The following is a 25316-nucleotide window of genomic DNA, read 5'->3' on the forward strand; positions in this document are numbered from 1 at the left end:
TTTCTGCATCTAGCAAGCTATTAGTCTTAGTCACCAAGGCTTGGCGCTCCAGGTGGCCGAATAGCTACTCACTAGATAGAGTCTAGCGAGGGGGTACGGCCGTATCGGCGTAACTGCCACTACACTTCCGACTTTCCAACGTACCTTGCATGACGTCGATATGTACCTCAGGTAATCTTGCAGCCATAGCTGGTAATGGTTTAGTACCTGAACTTGCGAGACAGGATAGCAGCTTAGCACAGTATGATTACAGGATGTCGTTGTTAGCATATCAGCGAACATAAGTATCGTCGTCAGAAGTCAGGAAAGAACAACGTAGGATAAGTAACATATACAATCAAGACATGCCAATGAAGAAGACAGATAAGTACGGTATTTTTGATGTTTGCATTATATTATGTATTTACATAAAAATAATAGAAGCACTGGTATCGTCTTTACACAAACGATTTAGATACTCCTCCCATCAGCAACTTCCTAAGTGCAAGTACCCGATCCGCTCTGGCAACCGGAACCGCAGTGTCCAGAGGTAGATCCGCACCATCCGTACTGCGAGCAGCAGTTGCCGAATGTCGAGCCAGCACAAGTAGCACCTCCCTGAGATCCGCAAGTACCATCAGTAGAGACCTTCTTGGCCGGGGTGGAAGGAGCTGGCGCAGGGGTGGTTGAGCCACCGCCAGTGCAAGTACCGAAGGCAGAGTTGCAGCCGGCGCTGCAGTGGTCAGCGGAGGATCCACACCATCCGTACTGAGAGCAGCAGTTGCCGAAAGTAGATCCAGCACACGTTCCCTTGCCGGAGCCGCACGATCCATCAGTGGAAACAGGGGTGCTGCCACTACCGCCGCCAGAGGTAGGAGGAGGGGTGGTAGAGCCACCACCCTCGCCGGAAGTGCGGTACCAGTTCGCCTCAGGCTCGCCCATGCACTCACCCATGGTAACACCACGGTAGCCCTTGGACTTGAGGTATGAAAGCATGTATCCGGTGAGGTTGAGAGCAGTCTGCTCATGAATATCGTGGCCAATAGCAAGACGGGAGCCAGTGGTGGGACCGCCGGCTGTGGAGTCAAGAATCCTCTTGAAGTTATCCTTGGCGACCTGGATGTTGGAGAGTTGGTTGTAGTCATCCGTGTCCAAGTCGAAGTAGCTGACGACGTATCCCAAGTTCTTCAATACAGTCTGGCAGGCGGTGTTGCAAGACGAGTAAGGAGGACGCATGTATGTAGGGTACTTTCCGATAATGTTGCGGATGGCCATCTCGTTCTTGACCATCTGGTCGTAGCGTTGCGCATCAGTGATGATGCTGAGATCCTGGTGGGACCATGTGTGGGATGCGACTTGGTGGCCCTCGGCAACCATGCGCTTGATCACGTTGGACCATTGCGCTGTGCTGTCAATGGCGCCCTTGCCAAGGTTGATACCAGTCACGAAGAAAGTAGCCTTAAAGCCAGCAGCAGCGAACTGGTCGAGGACGCGGTCGGTGTAAATGTATGGACCGTCGTCGTAGGTGATGGCGACTGTTCCAGCCTTCTTGCAGGCATAGACACCGCCACCTCCGTATGCGACATTGCCCTTTTGGGGACGAGGGTCGTTGCGTGTGCTAGCTCCACCGGGAGTTTTGTTGGCATCGCAAGCTGGGCCGAAGTCAATCAAGCAGTCGGGAGCCTGGCAGTGATCTTTCGAAGTTCCGCAGTATCCCTTTTTCCCGTTAGCATCCGCATGTATCGAAGATTGAAGACCAACATACGGCACCAGAGCAGCAGTACCCTGTAGCACACTTGGCATTGCCAAAGCTAGGTCCACAACGTCCGTTTTGACCACCTTGGCGGGTTTCCAACAGGCCACCCCTGGGCGTAGCAGGGTGTCGAAGCGTACGGGCAGCAACGGGAGCCTTGAAGTCATCGAGCAAGTCTCTGGGTAGGCCAAAAATCTTGGGTGCTCCTGGGACTCCACCGTGAGCTGCCACCAAAGGCGCCACCACACTGACAGCAAAGACGTCTGTGAAACGCATCTTTCAGAGAATTATAATTAAGAATAAGACTGGTTTCAAAAGTCGGAAAGCGAGAGACAGCTGCCAAAGAAAAAAAGATTGGCAAAGCGAGTGACTGATAAAGACCGCAGTCAGGATGAGGCGTAAGAAAACGAAACAAAAGGAGGATATATGTACTTATGTACGCCAACCCCAGACACGCATCTCGACCCATCGATAGAAAAACACCGGAGAGGCACGACGTTTCTGGCAACTAATGAGCGCGCGGACTAGGGATCGCAGATCAAACAGTGTGCATTGTAGCCAAGACGTGCTTGCGCCGGGCAACAGGTGATGAGCACGAATACGAAGGAGACGGCGGGCGTGGCATTCGGGTGGATGCTGGGAAGATTCCCACATGGGCGGCGCCGAAAGCACGTCTACCGCACTCTGCCGACGCGATTGGAACAGCCACTGCTGCCACAAACTCCCCAACAACGCAGAGCTACCATGGGCAATACTGCCGAACGACCGGGCAGCCGCAGCTGTCACGCTGTCATGCATGTTGAGCAAGGACCAGACGCGATAATAAAGGCGTTGAAGAAGCAATCTGAGACTGCACAATGGCGCAGCTTGGCTACAACAGGCCGACTGTTTGGGATTGAATTAGGGGAAATTCATGGTACCGAAGTCTGCCAAGGATTGGGAGCATGCAATGGCGGAACCAAGACTTGCCCAGACACACCTAGCGAGGCTGGGCTGATCTAAAAACAGATCGGCACGCATGGTATCGACTCGAGAATTTTGTCTTAATCCGGTAATACTTAATTGCTGTTTGCGTTTTGACTTTTGCGATTTCGCGATTTCGCAACTTTGAGTTTCGGGGGTTTGAAAGTGTGGGAGGAATCCGGGGAAGAATGATGTAATGCGGCAGTTGGATCGGGAGAGTAGCGATACCATCGAATGGGGTAAGCGCACTGGCGCTGAAAAGATCTCACGATCTTTTCCTGTTGGTCAGCCCTAATGCTGGCTGGCGGATTTTCATGCCTTCTGGTCGTATCGTCAAGATTAGCTCGAATGATTTTGCACGTCTACTGCACACCGGTGTAGGTATCAATACTCTACTCTCGTATCACTACTTGGCTTTCCCCGCTCGCCCTCTTCCCCGTCCAGTCCCTCTCCCTTTGCCACTACCGCGTCCTCGTGTTGCAGCCTTCTTCCTTGGCGAGTTGCGCTCAGTCATGTCCGTCATATCCGTCTCGTCATCGCTTCCTTCGGCAAAGAAGTGGCTCTTGACTTGTGCGTCACTTTTCCTGGCAGCCTTACGCCTTGGCGCTGAGCGGGTGGAAGGCGGTGGTGTTGGCGGATCCGAGGGCGCATCAGAGAGCGCATCATCGTCAGACCCTGAATCTATTACCTTAGATTTACGTCTCCGTGCGGATACTGTCGCAGTCTTTGCTCCGCGGCCACGTGGACGACCACGACCATGGGCTGAAGCTGTGGCGGTTGGCTTGCGACGAGTGGCTTTAGGTTTGACTTCTTCTTCTTCTTCTTCCTCTTCATCTTCTTCGATCTGTTCGTCTTCTTGAGCCTGTGGCGCATCCATATCATCGTCCGCGTCGTCATCCGAATCTCCACCAGATTCACTAGGCGGCTGCTGCAACGCCTGTGTGAGCGAGATCGGTGTGCGATATGAGCTGTCCGCCACGGATACGCGGGGTACATCCTTCTTCTCACCGTGATCAATAGTGAGATCGCCATGTTCAGGATCGTCTTGGCTTGCTGACAGGAACCCACCAGCCGTGTCGTAATCTTGTTGTGCCGTTTGGGGCGCTCTTTCAGGCACGAAGCCACCACCAGAAGCTGCACCGTCGTCGCGCATGAAGCCACCTTCGAAATCTGTGTGATTCTGGAACACCTCCCACTGCGATTTGTTTTCCGTGGTGTCTTCCTCTTTCGGCAGTACCACCTTCTCTCGTGCTGGCAACTCGACATCCTCCCCGTACTCTTCCCTCATCCTGTCCACAATCCTTAGACCACTTGCGAACTTCCTCCATAGGCCCAACAAGAACTTCTCCCTCTTGTCTCTCTCCTTTTTCTGCTTTTCGGCTTCTTCAATCTCCCAAGCATCTATGAGCATATCCTCATTTTCTTCCGCAATCACAACTCCAGTTATGACAGGTACAGCACGCTGCTTACCAAACTCGAATCCGGTACACGCTTCCGCGTAATCGATGTTGAGCTTGCGACATATGCGCGCCGTCCCTTTGAGTGGAATATGGATAGCACCTTTCGGCACCATGGTGGGTACATAAACGTCAATGTTTCCGTACGAGTTACGTGGGATCTGGCCATCAACGATTGGATCAGGAATGATCCAGTCAGTCTGCGCTTTGGAGTAGAGCCCTTGTTTCACTTTGCCGCCTTCGATGCGTTCGCGTTCTTCGATTTCGCGTTTGCGAGTCACTGTGACAGCACGCATAGGCACAAGCTTGAGGGGCTGCTGACCTTCCAGTACTTCGCGACCCTCCTTGTGCCAGGATTCTTGCGTCTTGCAGTTCACGATATCCTTCCTGAGATATACGGGCTCTGACTTCTCATTATCGCCTTTGCCGGTGACGAAGTGTCGAACAATTTTCGCGCCGGGTTTGAGTGCTTCTTCACGACGGAGGTGACGCTCGAGCACGTATTCAGCGGAGTTCTTATAGCCCTGTAGCGTCTCCTTGCCGCCTTCTTCATCCATGTCTTTCTTCTTCTCTGGCTCTTGAGGAACAAGGTCGCCCTCGTCCTCAACTTCATCCCATGGTTGACGCTTGTCGTGAGGCCTGGCATAGGGGCGCAATAGCGACTTGACCCAATCCCATTCTTCCCATCGCTTGACCTTTCCACGTTTGTTGTGTATCGGTACTTTTTCGGTTGGCATGCGGAAGCCTTTTGTCCGACCAGGCCACTGGCGTTTTGGTAGATAGCGTGTCGTGACATCTTTGGCTGTGCCATCAGAAGAGAAGGCGATAAGGTAAGCTAATACCTGTCTCGCTTTGTCGGCCGCCGCACCACGAGCGTAAAAGTCGGCGAGCTTGTCTGGAGAAGCCGCGCTTGCTATGATCGTCTTAGGAAGCGGCGATACTGATATCGGAGTATGTGTCAGGTGTGAGATAGCTTCTGTCCAGTATGTCGGGTATGGCAGCTCTTCGCTGTAGTTGCGTGACTTTGGCGATTTCTTCGCTGGCCTTTCGTCTTCAGAGTCAGAAGAGATGGATATGACACTGCTTAGATCGCTACTGTCATCCATATCAACATCAGTAGATGCTGCTTTCTTCTTTGTAGCCGAACCAGATTTCGCTTTGCTGTTTGTTGCTGCTGATTTTTGCGGAGTCTCCTTATCGGCAGGCTTTGCATCCTTCAGCTTTTCAAGGTTCTTAGCCTTGCTTTCTTCACTCTGACTCCAGCCAAAACCAACAGGTTGTAGACTGACTACCATACGGGCCTCAATGCCTAGGCCTCGTAACAGAGCCGTAAACAGTTGTTCTCCCAAGTCTCTGCTTCCCTCACATTTACGAGCCCTATCGCGAAAAGCATCTAAACTCTCGACTCGCTCTCCGAAAGTATCTGGATGATCCGGATCATCTCTCCAAGCATTAATCTCGGCTTCTAGTGTCGATGGCGACAGGTAACCACGTTTGCGTAAGCTCGGGGCTGTGACTTGGAACTTGGACTTCCAATACGCAGAAACATATCTTAGTAGGCGAAGTAGAGGATCTCCAGCTGACAAGTTCGGAGTTTTCGGTTCGAGTGGCTCGGATGTCGCGCCCCAATCGCGCCCTTTCTTGTCGCCTTTGTTGCCAACCTTGCCTTTTCCCAGGAGCGTTGCCTTCTTATCCTCGCGAACAGAGGATCGCTTCTGCGGGCTCTCGTACACCTTGACGCCGTTCTTCCCACTGTCCTTCCACTTCCCTTTCTTGTCTTTCGTCACTTGCTTGGACGGAGGACTTGGTGCCTTCTGCACGACGACGCGACTAGGCCCATCTGTGATGCCTGCATCACTCCAGTATTTCTCCAGTTCGCGCCAGCACCCGGCCGACATGCCTTCGACAAGTATCGTCTGCACTTGCTTGTCCTGTATCCAAGCGTTCCTTATGAGGTTGTGGTACATCAGGTACTGTACGTGCATGCAATGCGTGACGCTCCGTATCTGCCGCTGGACCTTGGATGGCCCTTTCTTCCCATCAGACTTTGTATCAAAGGCGGTCTTCGGTGCGGCAGATAAGGTGAGGGCGATATCGCCGGTAATGACAGGCGCAGGACCATGGTCTGGTTTCGTATGGTGATGCGCACCGAGAGCGTCTTCCCAATCATCGTCCTCGCTTTCATCACTATCACCACCAGCCTGCGCTTTCCCTTTCCCTTTGCCCTTGCTCGCGCCATTTAGCGGAACATCTTCAAAGTCATCCTCACTGCTCTCCGGCTCCGACAATTCGCTGTCGTCATCTTCTTGTTCCAACAAAGCTTTTGTTTGCGACAGCGTCCGCTTGACTTTGGGCGGCGCGTCCAGTGTCTGGAAGACGGACTCCTTGCCTTTACGAGCGGGTGCAGAAGGTTTACGGGCCCGCGCACGCTTCGGCGGCGGTTCTAGTTGAGGGGAGGCGGATCGCGAGCGCTTTCGAGAGAGTATTGGCGGCATTGCAGCGCCTATTTTTCTTTACTATCGTGACATAGGCACAAAGGTGATGCGGTTTGTTTGTGGCAGTTGAGGCGCGATGGCTGGAATGATGACGCACTTTCCCCTGTCGCAATTCCGATCTGGCGGGACGATCTCGTGCAAGGATCTCCCAATCGCGTGGCGCCCTTTCGCGTTGTCACGAGCGTCACGCGTCGTGCGTCATACTAGGCCCTCGCGACGTCCAAGTTCTAGCACTGACATTCTGCTACTCTAATTGCGGGTCAAGTTTCACACGGATATTCATTGTTTGTTCACTAGCTCCGATCAACACCGATCCGTCCTACGAGTGTGGTAAAAGTCGATGACCCTCCTCAGACCTTCTTCCACAATATCCCTATCTAATGAAAATAGAAAGCGGAAGTTGCCTGGCTTCTCATCATGATACGCTTGTCCAGCTGACATCTCCACGCCATGATCGTAGAGCGCTTGTTTCAACGCATCCTCTGCCTCCCAAGTCGGGCTGTGTAGACATGCTGAGAGATCAATCCAGAGGAAGAAACCAGCATTACTTAGGCGCGGAAACAAGTCAGTCACTCGTCCCATAGGATGCTCAGGGAAAGTAGAGTCTACTTACGCGTCACGATCAAAAGGAATCCCTGCCTTGTTGAGTCCCTCGGCCACAAGTTCATGGTTTTCACGCAACACCCTCGCGCTCTTCGTCAAAAATTGTGTGTGCCACTCTTCGTCCTCAAGTATGGTCGTGGCAATAGCATCAGTCATTGGCGAGGCGCCGTGAAACCGTCTGCGAACACAAGAGAATCAGTGTCTTGGCCGCCCCTCGAATTCCCGTATACGTACGCTAGAGACTGAACAGCTTGTCCCAGTTCTTTGTTTCTTGTGATTAAACACCCGAGTCTCAAGCCAGCGGCAGCAAAATCCTAACCCACAACATCAGCGCTGAGAATATCACTTGAGTGGAATGTCACTTTACCTTTGACATTCCGTACATTACATGAACAAGTTTCTCGTCAATGATACCTTTCACATCAACGGAGAGTATTGACGTAAATTCTGCATAGGCCGAACTCGTGCCATACACCGATTGAGCATATATTTCATCGCTGATAAGATGTATGCTCTGCTTTTCGCAGAAGCGGAGGATGGCCTCTAGAGTTTCACGGGGATAACACCGGCCTAGAAAGACAAGTCAGTCCTGCTTTTCCTCCATGACAGATAGAACTTTTACCGAGTGGATTATGTGGATTGGATAGAATAAGTGCCTTTACTTTAATCCCATTTCGGCCAGCTTCTTCAACAGCACGCTCGTATTGTTCAACTGCCGCAATAGTAAACTGGTCTTTGCCATCGAAAGGGGCATACACCAATTTGCAGCTGGTACAAGTTAGTAGCTGCGAAGAAAGTTTCGTGCTTTGGTAACGTTTGTACTCACTTGGACATGCTCGCCATATCAGGATAGAAAGATCCGTATATCGGCATACCAAGAAGCAAACCATCAGTCTCTCCGTCTGTCATACATAGAGACAAAATGTCATTCAACGCAGTCACACCACTAACAAAAGATACTTGATCGATTGTTACAGCTGAAACGGGCGAGAAACGCTTGTTAATGAACACAGCCATCGCTTGTCGTAGGCGCTTGGATCCAAATGGGCCGTCATGATAGGTCAAGGTGTCGGGCTCAAGGCTCGGAATACACTAAGTGGTGTTTAGAATACAGTTCCTCCATGTGATACTGAGGGCTGACCTTGGTCTTTATGTAGTCTAGGACCTCTTCTCGCATGAGCAACTATCGACCATCAGCGTTGATACTCGGAATATAACAGCAATTCCAATCAACTCAGACTAACGTTTTCCGCATTGCTGAAAGACACTAAACCTGTTGGGTGTTTGGTCTTGTCATAGAGATGGCCACGGTTTTTGGTGTAGCCTGCAGCCAGATCCAAGGCCGCATATCTGCGACCACGAGTAGACAGCATGTTCAATAGGACAGGTTTGGGGTTCCGAAACACCGAGTTGCAGTGTGGCTGTGTTCATGAAAGAGCGTCGCATGTGAAGCTTCGACTTGCAACGCGGGGCAGCAGTCGCCGCGTGCAAGCCATTCTTGAGCACAGAGTATACATCATGGTACCTGCCTAATTTGTCAAGTTTACAGAAGGCTGTGATTCAAAGGGCGCAGCGCGCTGGAATGACTGTCCCCACCCACAATAGTGGGTGCTATGGTGGAGCCTTGCTTACCGGTCCTTGTTCGACGGACGCCTGGGAGGCCGCCCACCGTGAACATGGCAGAACGCCTGAATGGCCGATTGGACGTGAAATGCGTGTGCAATGTACAGTATGCGCTATCATTGTCAGAAGAGGTTAAACCTCTAATCTGCCTCATCAAGCTGCGATATGAATAGTAACAACCACAGCTGAAGTGGCTGCCTTGTTTCGTGCTGAAGTCGTGGCGTGTTGGATCATGCGCAGACTCCAGAGGAGTCGCGTTGTTATATATCGAGCACGTTTCCTCAGCCTGAGGGAAATGCAGCTTGAATCTCTTGAATTCCTTATAATTCTTCTGATCATTAATAATGATGTTAGACGTCTACTTGTATCTTTTGAGGGCTCGTGGATGTTCGTGTTACCACCCAGTCGTCAGAGCACATTCAACAGCCTCCCGAGGTCGAGAAGCAGAAGCTGTTATGATGCAATGTATCCAAGGGCTGCATAAGACTATGTGAGCGATAGCTCAAGAGCTGCAGTTGAGTTGCAGATTTTGGAGATTGCGAAGTTCCACCGCAAGCGCGATGACACGAGTGCACGTGAAAGGAAAAGCAACCACGAGCACTGGTAAAGCTCAAAGTTGCTACTGGGAAACTAACAGACTAACAGTCTTCCGTCTTAACAAAGTTAATAGCTTCTAGCACCGACACTTTCTTCATGTTTTGAACAGTGCCAAAGTCACGGGTATCGTAGAGCTGCACAACCCCTCACGAAGTCTCGAAAGGGTATGGCGTATACCCGTCGAGGAATTGCGTATCCCTTGATCGCTGCGCGGCGCCGTCGCCTGTCACCCCATCACGACCACAGTTGCACACTTCAACGCATCAAAAGTGCACTTTCATCACTGCTAACACTCAAACCTGACAGAATTGCAGTCAAAGACGCAGCAGAATCGCCAAAATGCTCGACACCTACATCATCAACATAGCCACACCTGCCCGTGACCTGTGGCTCCTCAGGCAGCCGGCCTCCGCAGTCCTCTGCCCGTAGCACGCATCTGCTCAATTCGACTCTGCGCCCTTCTCTCTACTTCTCTTCTTACATGCTTTCCTACTGTTCTGCATAGTACATCGTCATTGTCGCCGTCTCCTAGGCACGCTGTTGCGCTTCTTACCCAACTTCTAGCATTGTCTACCACCTCGCCGGTCCCCACGTCCTGTCCTCAGGCATCCAGACACACCTCAGAGCATGTACTCGCTGCTGCTCCTCACAGTAGTTGTTACTGTCCTCCTTCAGCCGACGGCAGCATCAAGCCCACTTGTGGACTTCAGCATGTCTGACACTCCTATCGACGGGTCCTACGGCGACATTGACGACATGCTGTGCGAGCTCTGCTGCCTGCCTTTCTTCCAATGCATTCACGCCATAGTACGACACCTTCTCTTGCTCTTGTAGACCTTGCTGACAGTCCCAGCCACAAGTCCAGTATGTCGCCGCAAGAACGTTCTACAATGACCCCGGTCTCTTCAACATGCCATCGCTCGACCTCGAACAGACGCCAGCAGACCTGGCACCGGTATACGAATACGTCAACGCGGGTCATGGGCAGCCCTTGATCAACGACTACATGCAAATCATGGACGGGAACGAGACGACGGTGCAGCCAGCTACCGTACAAGCTCATGTGGAAGACATCTATACGCCCGGTGATCGGTTATCTGCACGACGCAGCCGCAACCGCAAGCCAGTACAAAAGCGGCAGGCGCCTCGACCCGGTGGGTTTCCTTGCAACACGGAAGGATGCGACAGGGCGTTTGACCGTCAATGTGACCTAAAGTAAGCTTCGCTATTGAATTAAAGTTAATCGATCACCAACTGACTGCTTTTAGCCGCCACCAAAAGACCCATTCGACAGAGTCACCTCATGTATGCTCAACCTGCAACATTGGTTTCTTATACCCTAAGGACCTCCGAAGACACCTTCCGACACATAATGATCCTTCATTGGTGGTTGCCATCAAGCATTATTGTCCTTACCCTGGCTGCGACAACCTCGACGGCTTCTCACGTAAGGACAATCTTTTGAGGCATCAGCGCAAACACCTCAGAAGGTAGTCTCTGCACGACCTGCACGAGTCATGAGCCCTTCCGAATCTCGTTTCCTTTTTAGATCTCTTTCATTTTACTACAAAATAGGTTTCTTATGATGCTGGCGTTCGGTACACATGTTTGATAGCTTCTGCTAATACCCCTTCCCGACTTTCATAGCAAGCGCTGCTCATGATTTTTGCGGCCTGTTGCTTTACGCTTTTCGTCATCCAGCCGTTGTGGATTTGACTCTTGGAAACTCGAATACGAAAATGGTGTTGTCGATGGTCAACCCCTATCTCCTTTATAGTTGATGTTTTATAGTACTCACGCAACGCATGTACAATTCCGTCAAGATCGACGTTACAATAACAATCCGTTATACAAGGTTCAACCTGCTCCCATACGTGTCACTGCAAGGCGTCTGATTGCGTGCAACCTCTTTAGATACAGGGTAAATGCTTTATCACTTGAATGAGCGTACAACACCCTGCTAGATCAACTCCCACACGATCCCTATGGAAACTCAATCTGCTTCAATACGTTTCCCGCCACACTTCGAACATTCTCTTCGCTGACGAAATGCATATCCGGCAAGTCTTCCCATTCTGTGCCCCAGACCAAAAAAGAAGGAAGTGGATACTCAATCTTGCTCCAATCTACATCTTCCCCACCCGTCACCAGACATCCACGAACCCGCACTGGCGCAAGCTCGTTCTCACTCGGCGACCACGTATGTTGCATTGGAAACTGCTCGTAGAGGTCATATCCATCCAGCCCTCTAGGATTGCCAGCGCGGACCAAATTCAGTTTGCGCATAAACTCCGCCGCATCGCGAAATATACCCAAACGTTCGTTATCTGGCGAGAACGTCGAGGGCGCGATCGGCGGACCGCGCTGGCAGAAAATCGTGATGATGTAGTCTCGAAGGCTTGACTTTACTGGCGTGTTCTCGTACACCCACCTAACCGTCTCGATCTTGCAGACGAAGTAGGTTGGTTGCATCAGCGCCATACCCAGCCTCATCACCGTGTTCTGTGTCCTCCAGATCCCGAGTTCTCCGGCTAGGATCCAGAATTTCATCAGGTCTAACAGATTCGTGTCGGATGTGTACTCAGGAGGTTTGCGCTCGTACAGCCATGTGAAGAGTGTACGGAATGTAGATGGTTCAATGTTGGGAAGCGAAATGTTGGAGAGGATGATGCGAGGGAAACCATTGGGCTTAGTGAACAATGGGGATACTTTTGACAGTAGCGAGTGGTGGACATCGAAGCGTGTTGGATTGGTGGTAGAACCAACGAGGAAGGTTGTAGGTACACCGACGCCTGGGTACGCCGCGTAGGGGAAATTATTTGACATCTGTAACAGTAGAAGTCTTTTTGGTTGTTTGGTCGGAATAGTATTGTGTCGAGTTGCGCGATTCAGTGGACATGATTGGGCGAACAATAAGAGACATTCTGCGAAAGGGGAAAGTAGTTTGCTATGAAAGTATGGCTCAAGCACGACCGCTGGATCAGAAGAGCAGTGAATGGTCTTGTGATGACGCGTTTCCCTTAAGAGACAGGAGGCTCACAACATACGTCTCATCAATGTTCAGATTCTGTACTGCCACCGAATGACAAAAAACTCACGATATTCGCAAAGTTTGCATGCTTCATGATCCGTTCACCCAATAATGAAGATCTCGTCTGGTCCAAGTCGAGCCGCTTCTTGCTCGTGTGGCTTCATTAGATGAGGGATGAATGCGACACCACAGAACTCAGCGGGGCCTTCGCCATGGATTTCGTTATTCTCTCTCTGGGGTTCCGGCCATCGTAGTATGTGAAGAGGATCTTCGCCGTAGAAGACACAAATTTTATCACCGGGCTTGCATCCTGCTGTCGTGATACCAAATCGACCGCTAGCGGTACTGAAGAAGGAATGGCCAGGAAGGTTCAACAGTCTGTTATAGAATGTGATCGCCCGCAATCGCCGCTCGGCGAAGAGTCCTTCGAAATTGTTGTGTTCTCGATCGGTGAGTACAGCCCAAGCATCCTCGTAAGCGGTAGTTGCTTTCCTAGAAAGTCTGGTATCGCAAAGCAGAGTCATCAAATACTCGGGGGGTATACTCTCGATACTATCATTTGTGCAATGAGCTGTACGACGAGCTAGAAGGAGACTGCGAGCGTAAACGTCCACATTCGCAGCGTGTATAGGATTGCTGATCAAGCGCGTTGACGCATCTACGCTCATCATGTAGTTGAACCCTGTTTGCGCCTGAGGATCCTCCACGACCTCTGATATTGTATCTACAACATAACCGCATGTCTTCAAGAATGCATCGTCCTTCTCGAATGCGATAACCTTGCGGGACCTGTACTGACTTGACAGCGGGTCCAAAGCACTGACTGATCGCGCTCGGTCCGCTTCTTCCACGATGTCTTCGAGGAGCGGTGCATGGTTCTGTCCGCTAATTTGTTCGTTCCATGCACCAATCGTCAGCATACTGCATTTGAACGTTCCTTCGAGAGCCGGGCACCAAGATGGGACTGAATGGGGTCTCTCCTCAGTTGTTGGGGGTATCGTCAGTAGACCTAGCGTTTGTTCTTCGACCATGATAGTTTTCGCAAACAGTATGTGAGTTCTCCAGAAGTCCAACCGGCCGTTGTCGCTATAATCGACGAATGGGTCTAGTTTTGATCTCAAAGCTTTGCTAAACAATCCGGTGACTGCCCAGGCTCGGTCGACCGGTTCTTTTGCGCTTCGCCTACGTAGCGTGTGGAGAAGGTATGGTATTCGGTTGTATTGAACTGCCCCATATGGTTCGAAATGCTCACGAAAAAGTTTCAGTGATCTACACGCTGCCCATAACCTGGGTGATGGAGCGAGAAGACCTGCACTTTGCAAAGAGTGGATTAGGTATGAGTCTCGTTGGTACCATCCGTCCTCAGCGAATATGAGAAATTCGTCGAAGTTGATCCAAAGATGTCCATGTAACATTATGGGGTGCTTTGCGAGAACACACTCCTGGAAAGTCCACAAACGTTCAAACCACTGGTTCTTGAGAATATGTAACATGCCCTGTAAGAGATTCTCATCGTTGACAAGGAGACCCTTGGCGTCAATCCAAGGTTGAAGATTCTGGGAAATCATTGAATTCCACTTTCTCTCTTTCTCCAGTAAGCTCGGAAACTCGGCCATAAACTTCTCACTCTGCATTGTAGGTATGCCCATCCATATAACAACCTGTGCAGCCTGCGAGTAGATCTGATGCATCAGTGGTACCTGGACCGCTTTTTCTTCGGTGTCTTGCTGATTGATACATATAGAATCTACCCAACACGGACGGCTTCGATCCAGATGATGAAGGATGTCGAGTACGGTTGGGCTGATTACAAGGTCGGTCCCGTTGCATGGGACTTTGGTTAAGGCTTCTGTTGCTCCCCAGACATATGATATCGCATTTTATTCGAGGTCGTCTTGGAACTTGTGTGGAGAAATGCGCAATCGTAATGCACCCGCATCGTGCTCGATGGTGAAAAGACGAATCCTGTCAGACTGGAGTAGACGTTCGCCATAGGGCGTTTTGGTTGATGCGCCGCCGCGAGCATCGTCCAGATCACGTATCTCGCACTCTTCGATCCGTGGCTCTAGACTGTCGAGTGCCATACAATCTTTGATATGAGTATTATGCAGAGATTCTTATGTTTGTAGGAAAGAAGATGCTTGATCGACTGCGGGGTGCGTAGCTCAACCAGCCCCACCACAGCTGAACATGATGGGGGCTGAGCGTGCCTGCGCCTGACAACGTGAGAGAAAGACGCAAGGAGCTGCAAGCCACTCAAGTCTATGTCCCAAAACAGTCATGCCAACCCAACGTCCCATTTGTAAGAGAAGGCAGATCATGTGTGCAGGTACTAGTGGCGCAAAACGTCAAGCATAAACCTAGACAATGAATGATCGATACTATTTCTTGGTTGATGCGAATTCAGTGGATGAGGGTCAGTCACGCGATACTCTGATGGCGGTAAAGCACCACGGGTGTAACCGTGCCTAGGTAGCTTGCAGTCGGCAATTTGGATCTGCAGCCTAGCCCTCGCCCAGGTGTTGAGGTATGCTTCCTTTGACCAACTATTTCCATAGAAATCTTTCTTTCATTCACATCTAGGCACACCTACGGCCAGTTCTTATTCGGCGGCCCTTGCAGCTTGAAATAGCCCGGCTGCAACTTCTGGAACACCTCTGTGGGATCGTACTTGCGCGCGATTCGCCTCAGCTTGTCTGCACTTTCACCATAGCTCCCAACAACATCTTGGAACTGACTGGCGTAATTCATGTAGATGTAGTCGTTGACCAAGTTTCTGCGCTTCGCCTCTGCCTCCATCTTTCTGACGATGTTGGCGTTCGCCTTCAGGACACGCTCATCATCTTCAGCCTTATCCCAGCGACTACTCAGATTGATAATAAGGATCGGTCCGTCAGAAGGCGAAAGTCCTAGTGCATTCCCTCCCTTCTTTTGCATCTGCTCGAGTTGCGGAACGGTGATGATCTGGAAGGTGTTTGCAGGTAAGATACCGGCGACATCTCGAATGTTCGCGAATTCCTCATAAGTGGCATCGAACATGAACTGAACCAACTCTCGATCCAGCTTAGACGAAGAAGTCCAGAATGACTCGCGATAGCCTTTGGGGTTGCTATTGTTCAACTGTTGCGTAAAGTAGGCCAGAGTGTTCAATTCCGTGGTGTCTTGGAAGGCTTGTACGTTGAAATATTCTTCAAAGACCGGGGGTTTAGCGACTGGGTCTGCATACTCCAACTCGGCAATCGCGATTTGGGTGTTCGTAGCGGCATCCAGAATGATGGCCAGAAATTGCGCAGCCTTCGGGTACTTTGCAATGCTGGTCCCCAGGTTTACGAAGGCGTCGATCGCAGCAGGGAAACTAGAGCTGAGGAACCGTCTTTGTCCGCCAAACATCAGCGGACCGTGGGCGAACGTTTCGAGGTTGAACTTCGTAACTAGGGCGAGATTGTTGCCTCCGCCTCTCAACGCCCAGTACAGGTCTGGATACGACTTTTGACTGACTTCTATGATGCACCCCGAGGCAGTAACGACTTCATAAGATGCGACGTTATCGCAAGCCCAGCCATATTCGTTCGAGAAGAACGAAATCCCGCCACCCGTTGTAAGACCTCCAATTCCGACGCCAGAGACGCGGCCGCCTACCACTGCTAGGTTGTCTTTGGCTAGGGTTGTGTAAATGTCGTACCAGAGGTTGCCGGGTCCGATAGAAGCAACTTTCTTGTCTTTTGACAAAGTGATTTGCTTCATGCGCTCGAACAGAACTGTGATTCCACCATCAATGTTTGATGCGCCTGCAAAGGCTGCATGCCCTCCGCTTCTCACTGCAAAAGGACACTGAGTAAGACGAGACAGCAGCACCATGGTGGATACATCGAGTGCTTCCTCAGGCTTGAACACGCAGTACGGTTGGGCAACCTTCTGCTGAGCTGACCAGAAATAATCGATGGCTATGGTATAGGCAGTCTCCTCTCGGGTCTCGACCTTTGCATCACCAAAGATGCGTTTGAGAGAGCTGCACTAATGTGAGAGTTAGCATCGGCTTTGTTCAGGAATACTACACGATCGTCGGATGTGTCTTACTGCGATCGAGCATCCTCCGCTCGAGCTAGTCCGCTTGGAAAGACCTGCTAGACTTGGAATAGTGGAGATGTCCACACCATTCTGCAACAGTGCCGCAGTAATGTCGAAGTTGGGTGGTTCGAATGCACTCTGTGCGAGTAATCCTATAGGGAAGAAGCCCAGGGAGATAATCTTGCAGAGGTGCATCATGGCTGACTCTTAGTTGCGAACCGGATGAGTATACTACCACGAACAACAATGCCATAGCAGGAGTCAAGAATGCCTGTCTTATAGAACTCAGGACATCTGTACTGTATGTCGGAGGGTTTCCTGATTGGCCAGTCTGACGCTTCCGGGCACAACTCCGAATAGTGGCAAGCTGTGGGACACACAGAGCCTTCGCACTATCGCTATGGCTTGCTTAGGGGATAATCTGCAGCTGAAGAAGTTATACCCAAGGAGCTAATCTGGTAATGTACGATAGTAGTGGTAGTGACAGTGGTATCTAGAGCGAGTAGAATAGATGTGCGACCACACTCAGTTTGTACCTTGGGGCTGAAACTCACTCTACAAAGCGTAGTCGATCGTTTTGTGACTAGGTCTAGATCGCTCATAAAGTTTATTAGGCCGTTCCAGCGTCCAGGTACCATATTCGGGCTCGTAGATTACCCTCCAGCTGCAGGCTTACTTCGTAGCGCATTATAGGTCGTACCGGAAAAGGTTACCCATAATGCTGGTCACGGGTGTATCCATCTCATGCAATCTCCGAATTGCAGATTTATTGTGGAAGACTGATGGAGTTCAGACAGCTCTTCGACACTTTGACGATGAGGCTGTTTGTCGTGGCTCGCGGCTTCAAGGTGAGGGGAAACGGCCCGCAGCGCATACGAGAACCAGAAAAATGGGTCGACACTAATATTCAAGAAGCAAGGTCGGCCCCACTGCGTATTGTACCTTGCTCATCGTCTTCCGACGATTACTTTGTTCGCCGCCTGTAGACACCTAGGCTCATGTTGTGCTGAAGAGAATGCTCGTACGAAATAAAGCCACGCAGTAGTCTAAGCTATGGGCGCTTACTCTTCTCCGTTAGTATGAATGATGTGGAAGACGACCCCGCAGCTTGACCAGAAACGTACTCAACTCCCTATGTAACGATGCTGCTCTTCAGTCTTTCGAACGGTATGGATTTGACTGCTCTAAAATTACTATAGGTTCTGTATATTGTCAGAAGCGCAAAGAGAATGTAAAGCTAGACTTCCAGCGCAAGGCTCTTGGAATGCACAAATGGAGTCGGATCTTGTACGTACCGTATTCAACGTACCTTTCTTGACGATGCTGATTGGGTAGAGTAAGCGCGGATGCGAAGGAGATGTAAGATGTTGCCTTCTTGGCTGTCAGACGAGGCGTGCCTACCGTACGCAAAGCTTATATTGTGTACAAAACCCACAACATCTAGCATCTCTCCTCAGTATTCTTCAGCTGCTACGATCACCTTCAGATATTCCGTCCCTTACCGTCGAGTACTCTGCATAAACCAGACAATATGAATATTGATTCATCGAAATGGAACGAGTATAGTAGGGAAGATGCAGAGTTTGAAGCTGTACGTGTTTGTAGTACAACCATCAATGCCGTCGCTGATTAAGAAGCTACGACCTCATCTTCCACCGCCAAAATCCTTCGCAGATTACTCATCCGCCGCTGAGCTCCGTCAGTCATTCAATGAGCAAATTGGCCAGATGGTTGCGGCCGGCATCGTGACTTTTCCCGACTGGACTGGTTACCACAAATCTGAAATCCAGATTCCTACGCGCGATGGGTCTTCAGTGCGGTCCCTCGTGATTCGTCCTGAGGGAAAGGAACCAGGACCGTTGTATGTGTACTTCGCAGGCGGGGGATGGACTTTTGGGATGCCAGAATTCGGCGAGGGAATGGCAGAGATGTTGGTGAAGGAACTAGACTTCACGGTCGTGAGCGTAGGGTATCGGAATGCACCAGAGCATGTCTTTCCTACCGCGGCGCATGACGCTATTGATGCAGTCAAATGGGTGAGTGCTTTCCTGTTTACCTCCACGGTACTGTGAGATTAACCAGAATCTCTAGTGTGCCGAGAACGCGAGGTCGTTGAGTGCGGATCCTTCCAAAGGTTTCATCCTCGGAGGGACTTCAGCTGGAGCCAACCTAGCAGCTGTATCAGCCCATCAGGTTGTCGATGACAAGTTGACCCCGAAGATTACCGGAGTAGTCCTTATGTCTGTTTCGGTATGCCATCCCGAGGCCATGCCAGAGGGGTACAAACAGCACATATCAAGCTGGGAAGACCATAGAGATAGTCTAGTACTGGACCGCCGGGGCATGGAATGGTTCTTCGACAACTACAAACCAGACCCTAAGTCACCGCTCGCAAGCCCGCTAATCTGGAAGACTCATGAAGGTCAACCTCCTACGTATCTGCAGGTCATGGGGTAGGTAAAGCTGTAGACACCCATTGATGTGTGCTAACGGGCAACAGGACTGACCCCCTGCGTGACGAAGCACTGGTATACGAGAACGTTCTCCGAGACATTGGGACACCAACGAAAGTCGACGTGTATGCTGGATATCCGCATGGTGCGCCCGACTTCTTTCCCATGCTTAGTGTGGCGAAGAGGGCGTTGGCTGATCTGAAGGAGGGTTTGGGTTGGATTTTGCAGCAGCGTTCGGCGTGAGCGTAGAACTCGTGAAACATGATGTTTTTCAATGGAATACTTGACAAATTGTCGAACCGATTTCTCGTGCCATATGCTGCGGCCGAATCCAACTTATGGGATGCACATGTGAAGAAGACGCCAGCCCTACGAGCCGTTGAGCTAGGGGCTCGCTTAGGCGCGGGACCCTGTTTCGTTGTCGCTCTGATGGTGGACGCGACATAGCTTCGTCATAGCGCGCCTTTCTTCTTGCACCTTCAACCCATCCGATAAGAGACAGGCACCAAGACACGACGGGCTACGTCCTGCATCGCGGGCATACTGTGCCAAGATGCAGAATTCACCGCGGTCCAGCCCCGCCGCCAGGCCCGGCACTCCGCGAGGGGCGCGACAAACAAACAACGACGCGAATCCCCTTTCACACCCCCTCAAACGCCTGTCCCTGCATTCCGCCTCGAATACCCCACTACCGCAGTCTCCCGCTCTGAATTCACCTCGAAGTTCAGCTGATCTCCGCCGGACGCCTTCGACCCCCAACTTCAAAGCGAATGCCGTCCAACGCAGCCCAAGTGTAGCAAGTTTCCGCTCTTCAACACCCGCCTTGGGACGCAAGTCGTCGACCTCTTCCCTCCGCGGCGACCCTCCTCGCCCGGGCACTTCTGCATCCCGCCGCTCGTCCTTCAACCCAAATATGCAGGCACCCATGCCCAAGAGCCCGCTAGGCCCCACGTATGTAGAAGAGAAGCCACCACTGCGCGCATGTGATGTCGCCGAAGAGTACTTCAAGAAGGACATGTCGCGACATGAGGGCATGGCAGGCGCAGTCAATGCGGGTACCATTGTCATCGTACATGACCAATGCTACGGCCATCGCTTTTCGCGGCCCAAGACACCCAAGAGCCACCTCAGCTTGATCATGGAGCGACCAGAGAGGATACTGGCAAGCGTTTTGGGTATCTCAGCAGCCTACGTGCGACTGGGCGAGCGCCACGCCGAGGGGGACAATCCACCGCATCCGCATCATAATCCGCCCGAGCGTATACCATTCAAGATCCGCAAGACGTCCAGAGCAGTCGACATCACCTCACAGGTTGTCACCAACGTACACGGAACAAAGTGGATGGTCGAGCTGAAATCATTGTGTGACAACGCAGAGCGGAAGCTGGCATCGACAGGGAAAGAGCTGGTCAGGGACACCCCTGCAATCCCGGGTCAACCGCCAAAGCAACAACTACATGCTGGGGATCTATACCTCTGCCCCGAATCGCTGAACGCCTTCCAGGGGGCTCTTGGAGGTGTTTTGGATGCGGTGGATGCTGTCTTTCAGGGAACCAGCCTTGGTAGTGGCCCATCCCGAGCTTTCGTCTGTATCCGCCCGCCTGGCCATCACTGCTCCGACGACTTTCCCTCCGGATTCTGCTGGCTGAATAACGTTCACGTTGGTATCGAACACGCCATGATGACATACGGCCTCACGCACGCAGCCATCATTGACTTTGACCTGCATCACGGTGATGGCTCGCAAGCTATAACATGGGCGCGCAACAAAAAGGTTCAGAACATGCCCAAGAATACACCCAACTGGAAGAAGACCTCGATCGGCTACTTCAGTCTACACGACATCAACTCGTACCCTTGCGAAGACGGTGATGACGACAAAGTTCAGGCTGCTAGTCTGTGTATCGACAACGCACACGGCCAGTCCATCTGGAACGTGCATCTGCAATCTTGGAAGACACCGGAGCAGTTCTGGGAAATCTACGAAGAGAAGTACCTGATACTGCTCGAGAAAACTCGCCAGTATCTCAAACATCACACTAACCGTCTCCGGGCTTCACCAAATCATCCCGCGCCCAAAGCAGCCATTTTCTTGTCTGCTGGTTTTGACGCGAGCGAGTGGGAGACTGCCGGCATGCAGCGTCATAGTGTTAATGTACCCACCGAATTCTATGCTCGATTCACCCGCGATGTAGTCCGACTGGCCGAAGAGGAGGGTACATCTGTAGAGGGTCGTGTCATCTCTGTCCTAGAAGGCGGTTACAGCGACCGAGCACTTACCAGTGGCGTGTTCAGTCATTTGAGCGGTCTTGTGGATGGTCAAGTCTGGAAGGAGTCAGAACCATCAAAGGGCCTCGCCACCTCCATGCGAAACAGACTGAGTGGACTCGGAATCCAGGATGAAGACGCTCCCATGCAGTCTGTCGAGCCAGAACTCACACCCGTCAGTTACGATCCTCTGTGGTGGCAGGCAAATCATCTATCTGAGCTGGAGGGTCTCGTTCCTCCACCGCCCGTAACTGCCTCAAAGGTGACCCGCGCTGAGCGCCTGGCCCATTTCTCTTCACCCACACAGTCCTACGTTGCCAAAGTCGTGGATCCAACAAAGATCAATCGTAGCCTTTCCGCCAAATACGCTTCAAGTCCATTGAGAGCGCCCACGCCACCGCCGCCAGAAGTTGATTGGGCTACGGCTGCACATGCTTTAAGTAGTTTGCTAATACCGTCCGATCGCCAAACCCGCAGTTTCAGGCCAGAAGATCTAGCAGAAGTAAAAGCGAAGAAAGAGAAGCCCGCTGCGCCTGCCCCAGCAGCCGGTCATGTTGAAAAGTCGGGACGTCAATTGCGTGGCCGTAAAGCTGCTCCATCTTACGCTGAGCCTGGATCTGACGACGAAAAGATATCTCGTCAAGAGTCACGAGCCAGTAGGCGCCAGACCATTGCCGACTTTGCACCAGCCAGTTCAGAAGCTTCGGCGCCAGCACGCTCTGCTTCCCGTCGCATGAGTATCGCTTCCAGCGTCTCATCAATAGGAGACAACAGGAATGTTCGTGCGCCAAGTGTAGCGGCAAGCCGAAGGAGCGTTGCACCTTCTGTAGCTTCAACCAATGGAGTGGCTATGAAGAAGGCAAGAGGATCAACAACAACGACTGCTGCGGCAGCTCGCGCCCCTCAGCGTCCAGCAGTAGCAAGAGCGCCTTCCAGCTATTCTGTCAAGGCGGGTGCGACCAAGGGAAAGGAGAACGACGGCGTCGATGCACTCACTTCAGGCCTGAAGCGCATCACGTTGAAGATGCCCTCGAAGGAGGAGCATGAGGCACGAGAGAAGGAGAAGGCTGAGAAGCAAAAGGCCACTGAAGTACCCAAGAAGACTACTGCACGGAAACCACCAGCTGCTCGCGCTCCTCCCACAAAACCGACGACTAAACCTGCACCGACTGCTAAGAGGGGACCTGGTCGGCCAGCAAAGTCGTCGAAACCTGCATCGCCTATCCCTGAGGCCCCACAGATGCAAGTTGCTGCTGCTGCACCTCTCGAACAACCCCAGCCAATACAGACAGACTCGTCTAATGTCCTACCACAGCCTACCGCGCCACAGCCTTTCCAGGATGCACAAAATCCGATGGAGCCTCCAGCTGTAGATCGACGTATTTCTGGTGGAATCGTGCAGCCACCCACTGAGTTGCATGATATGGCTATAACACCGGAACAGATCCGTGAACAACTCCCTATGCCGTCCTTCGTCACTGTAACGGAGCCACTCTCGGATGTCTCACCACCTTCTCGTGCCGATACGCCTCCTCCCCCACCACCGTCGAATATTTCTCAGTTCGTCAACTACACGGCGCAGAGCTTCGGTGGAAACCCAGACTTTGTAACCTCGCCACCGGACACCTCAAGCCCACAGGCGTCCGCAACTTTACAATGGGTTGCCAATACACACGCTGAGGACACGACCATGCCTGGTGTTCCGCTCATGTCACCGCCAAGCAAGAGGGCTGATCTACCTGTTTTCACAGCGAACGGCGCGATACTGTTCGCATCAGGCTCGAATGAGTCGGAAAACGCGTCTAGGCCTGAGTACCCTGGTGTAGGTATTAAGAATGAGGAGAAGGTCAGGGACATATGGGAGGTCCCTGATACGCCCGCTCGCTAGAGCAGGTCAACATTACAGCTCGTGCAAGTGGGTTCCTCTTGACTTTATCAACTTCTTGTTATGCATACCGCATTGCAATATTGCGGTTGCATCCTTCAGTGGTTATTGCCGGCTTACGCAAGGCAGACTATGCCTGACGTTACCCGGATTGGTGTTCATTGGTGGACCTTGACTTCGTTTCAGCCAATCGGCGCACTAGCCGCGAATAATTGGAGCTGTCTTTGTAGGATTTTTGTGGAGAAGGATCGTCGATTGTAGACTTCCCTAAGATATGCGCATGTAGAAGATAGATACCCCCCGAAGAAGAGTGTGTGTAGGAGCAATTCCATATTTCTCTTCTCATAACGTCCCTTGATGGCATGACTACTGGAGCGACAGTTTGGCGATCCATCAAGGCATCACAGCTGAACCGACACCCGCAGGATTGAAGTCCAACACAACGCAAAGTACCAATACACCCCTCCTGTCACTTGAACCCTATCCACAGTGGAAAACCCTGCCTAAGCGCCCGTCCCAATGCCGTACCGTGCGCCGCCATTACTGCAGTCCCCGCAAGCCGCAGCCAGCGTGCAGTATCTCAGTATCGGTGTGGCATAGGCGGGAACCAATGACTAGTGCGTATTCTCTATCATGGGACTAGGTTTCGGTGCGGGGCACCTGGGCAAACCAACGCGCGACATGCGCATCATGCATGTCCAGGGTCTTAGCTTACGGGTGACGTACTTTCGGGTCCCGGCCTTGATTGACATGTTTAGTTGGCTGCCTTGGGGAGTACGTGTAGGAGGGTAAAACATGGGCTGGGCGAGTACTTAGGTGGCTGATCTGACAGACGAGCTATCTTTTCGTCGGGTCAGTTCTGAGTTCTTCTTCTCTTCTTGTGCAACTTTGACAGACAGGAAGCTTGGACAGCTGCGTGGATCACTAGTCAAGGCGAATACAGTGGGCGCAAACGTGCAAGTACCTGATTGAGCGGACCCCTCTACCTGACTCCACGTTTGCTCAAGTCGTACCACCTGGTTCTTCTTCCTCCTTCGTCTGCTTCGCCCCTCATAACGAAACCACCAACCTCAGTATCCCTCGCAACCTCAATAAACCTCGCACACATAGCCCATCAAACCTCACCAAGATGGCAGACAGCGCCCCCGCCAACGACTCGAACGGCAATGGCAGCAGCCTCAACCCCTTCGCCAAAAAGGACTCGCACTCTGACCAATCCATCCTCCTCTACAAGATCACCACAACAATCTCCTGGCTCCTACTCGTAGTCTCAGCCATCTACACCACCTTCGCCTCGCCCAACGGCCCAAACTCGCACAAGTTCTGGCACAACAATCCCTCTACGCCCTTTGCGCAGTCCAGCATCTTCACATCCATCTACGTACTAATCATCTTCATTCTGCAGTCTGGCTACGCGTACGCCCTGTACATGAGCGATACCACCTACGTCACTTCAGCCGCCAACCTCGGTAGCCACTTTATTGCCAACAACTTGCTTTTGTTCGGCTTTGTGTTCCTCTTCACGCACATGCACTACTGGCTCGCGCTGTTTTTGCTCGTGCTCAACTTTGGTAATCTCAGTATGGCGTATTTCCGCCACAGCACTGCGCCGAGGGCTATCCATATCGGTACTGTTAGTGGACCGTTGGCATGGAACTTTGTTGCGCTCTACTGGGTTGGTGCGATTGCGGTCCATTCGAATCATTTTGCGGCGAGAATTGTGGCCAATGTGTTTATTTGGGGATGGTTGGGCTATGGCATGTTCTTCTTGGTGGCGTACAAGGACTACACCATGGGCTTTGCGCTAAGTGTGCTGTGTTTCTGTAAGTTTCGCCTTTTTGCTTGTTTTATCGAAGGCATCTTTGCTAATCTCGCTTCTAGCAACCGGCGTTGGACAGTTCCTTACCCGCCCGCATCTCTTCCAGCTCCAGTGGATCTTTGCTTTCACAATTGGTGGTCTGCTCTTCTTGCTTTCGCTTGCTGTCGGTATGCCCGGCTTGCTTGGACGCGATCCTTTCCCTCGTGGCCAGATCGTCAGCGAGGATAGGGAGAGGGCGCCTTTGTTGGCTGATGACTAGGCGGTGATGTGGGGGTATCAAGTGTAGCATTGTGTATAAGCTATGCTTGTGTTAAGATACATG

General features: G+C 51.7%; 8 protein-coding genes across 8 annotated transcripts; 3 read left to right on the plus strand and 5 right to left on the minus strand.

Annotated features, from left to right (window-relative positions):
- Nucleotides 1-477: 477 nt before the first annotated feature.
- On the minus strand, nucleotides 478-2008 carry J4E82_008491 (uncharacterized protein; the record flags this gene model as incomplete). The annotated part of the gene is made up of 2 exons (XM_051734722.1): nucleotides 478-1695; nucleotides 1745-2008. 2 exons carry the CDS (start codon nucleotides 2006-2008, stop codon nucleotides 478-480), a joined length of 1482 nt encoding a protein of 493 aa, XP_051585506.1.
- A 1093-nt stretch (nucleotides 2009-3101) lies between these two features.
- On the minus strand, nucleotides 3102-8623 carry J4E82_008492 (uncharacterized protein; the record flags this gene model as incomplete). Its single annotated transcript, XM_051734723.1, has 9 exons — nucleotides 3102-6655; nucleotides 6971-7194; nucleotides 7261-7428; nucleotides 7485-7564; nucleotides 7618-7820; nucleotides 7873-8018; nucleotides 8077-8342; nucleotides 8392-8433; nucleotides 8495-8623. The coding sequence occupies 9 exons, from the start codon at nucleotides 8621-8623 to the stop codon at nucleotides 3102-3104; spliced, it is 4812 nt and encodes a 1603-aa protein (XP_051585507.1).
- Nucleotides 8624-10097: 1474 nt separating this feature from the next.
- J4E82_008493 (uncharacterized protein) lies at nucleotides 10098-10689 on the plus strand (the record flags this gene model as incomplete). The annotated part of the gene is made up of 2 exons (XM_051734724.1): nucleotides 10098-10277; nucleotides 10324-10689. The coding sequence occupies 2 exons, from the start codon at nucleotides 10098-10100 to the stop codon at nucleotides 10687-10689; spliced, it is 546 nt and encodes a 181-aa protein (XP_051585508.1).
- Nucleotides 10690-11453: 764 nt separating this feature from the next.
- J4E82_008494 (uncharacterized protein) lies at nucleotides 11454-12296 on the minus strand (the record flags this gene model as incomplete). Its single annotated transcript, XM_051734725.1, has 1 exon — nucleotides 11454-12296. The coding sequence occupies one exon, from the start codon at nucleotides 12294-12296 to the stop codon at nucleotides 11454-11456; it is 843 nt and encodes a 280-aa protein (XP_051585509.1).
- Nucleotides 12297-12602: 306 nt separating this feature from the next.
- J4E82_008495 (uncharacterized protein) lies at nucleotides 12603-13428 on the minus strand (the record flags this gene model as incomplete). The annotated part of the gene is made up of 2 exons (XM_051734726.1): nucleotides 12603-13386; nucleotides 13424-13428. The coding sequence occupies 2 exons, from the start codon at nucleotides 13426-13428 to the stop codon at nucleotides 12603-12605; spliced, it is 789 nt and encodes a 262-aa protein (XP_051585510.1).
- A 1662-nt stretch (nucleotides 13429-15090) lies between these two features.
- On the minus strand, nucleotides 15091-16767 carry J4E82_008496 (uncharacterized protein; the record flags this gene model as incomplete). Its single annotated transcript, XM_051734727.1, has 2 exons — nucleotides 15091-16515; nucleotides 16579-16767. The coding sequence occupies 2 exons, from the start codon at nucleotides 16765-16767 to the stop codon at nucleotides 15091-15093; spliced, it is 1614 nt and encodes a 537-aa protein (XP_051585511.1).
- Nucleotides 16768-18185: 1418 nt separating this feature from the next.
- On the plus strand, nucleotides 18186-23178 carry J4E82_008497 (uncharacterized protein; the record flags this gene model as incomplete). The annotated part of the gene is made up of 4 exons (XM_051734728.1): nucleotides 18186-18605; nucleotides 18661-19022; nucleotides 19070-19236; nucleotides 19751-23178. 4 exons carry the CDS (start codon nucleotides 18186-18188, stop codon nucleotides 23176-23178), a joined length of 4377 nt encoding a protein of 1458 aa, XP_051585512.1.
- Nucleotides 23179-24304: 1126 nt separating this feature from the next.
- J4E82_008498 (uncharacterized protein) lies at nucleotides 24305-25253 on the plus strand (the record flags this gene model as incomplete). Its single annotated transcript, XM_051734729.1, has 2 exons — nucleotides 24305-24998; nucleotides 25057-25253. The coding sequence occupies 2 exons, from the start codon at nucleotides 24305-24307 to the stop codon at nucleotides 25251-25253; spliced, it is 891 nt and encodes a 296-aa protein (XP_051585513.1).
- Nucleotides 25254-25316: the final 63 nt, after the last annotated feature.

Source organism: Alternaria postmessia (genome assembly GCF_024291825.1).
Source record: "Alternaria postmessia strain BMP 2775 chromosome Unknown scaffold_69, whole genome shotgun sequence".
Classification (NCBI taxonomy): Eukaryota; Fungi; Ascomycota; class Dothideomycetes; order Pleosporales; family Pleosporaceae; genus Alternaria; species Alternaria postmessia.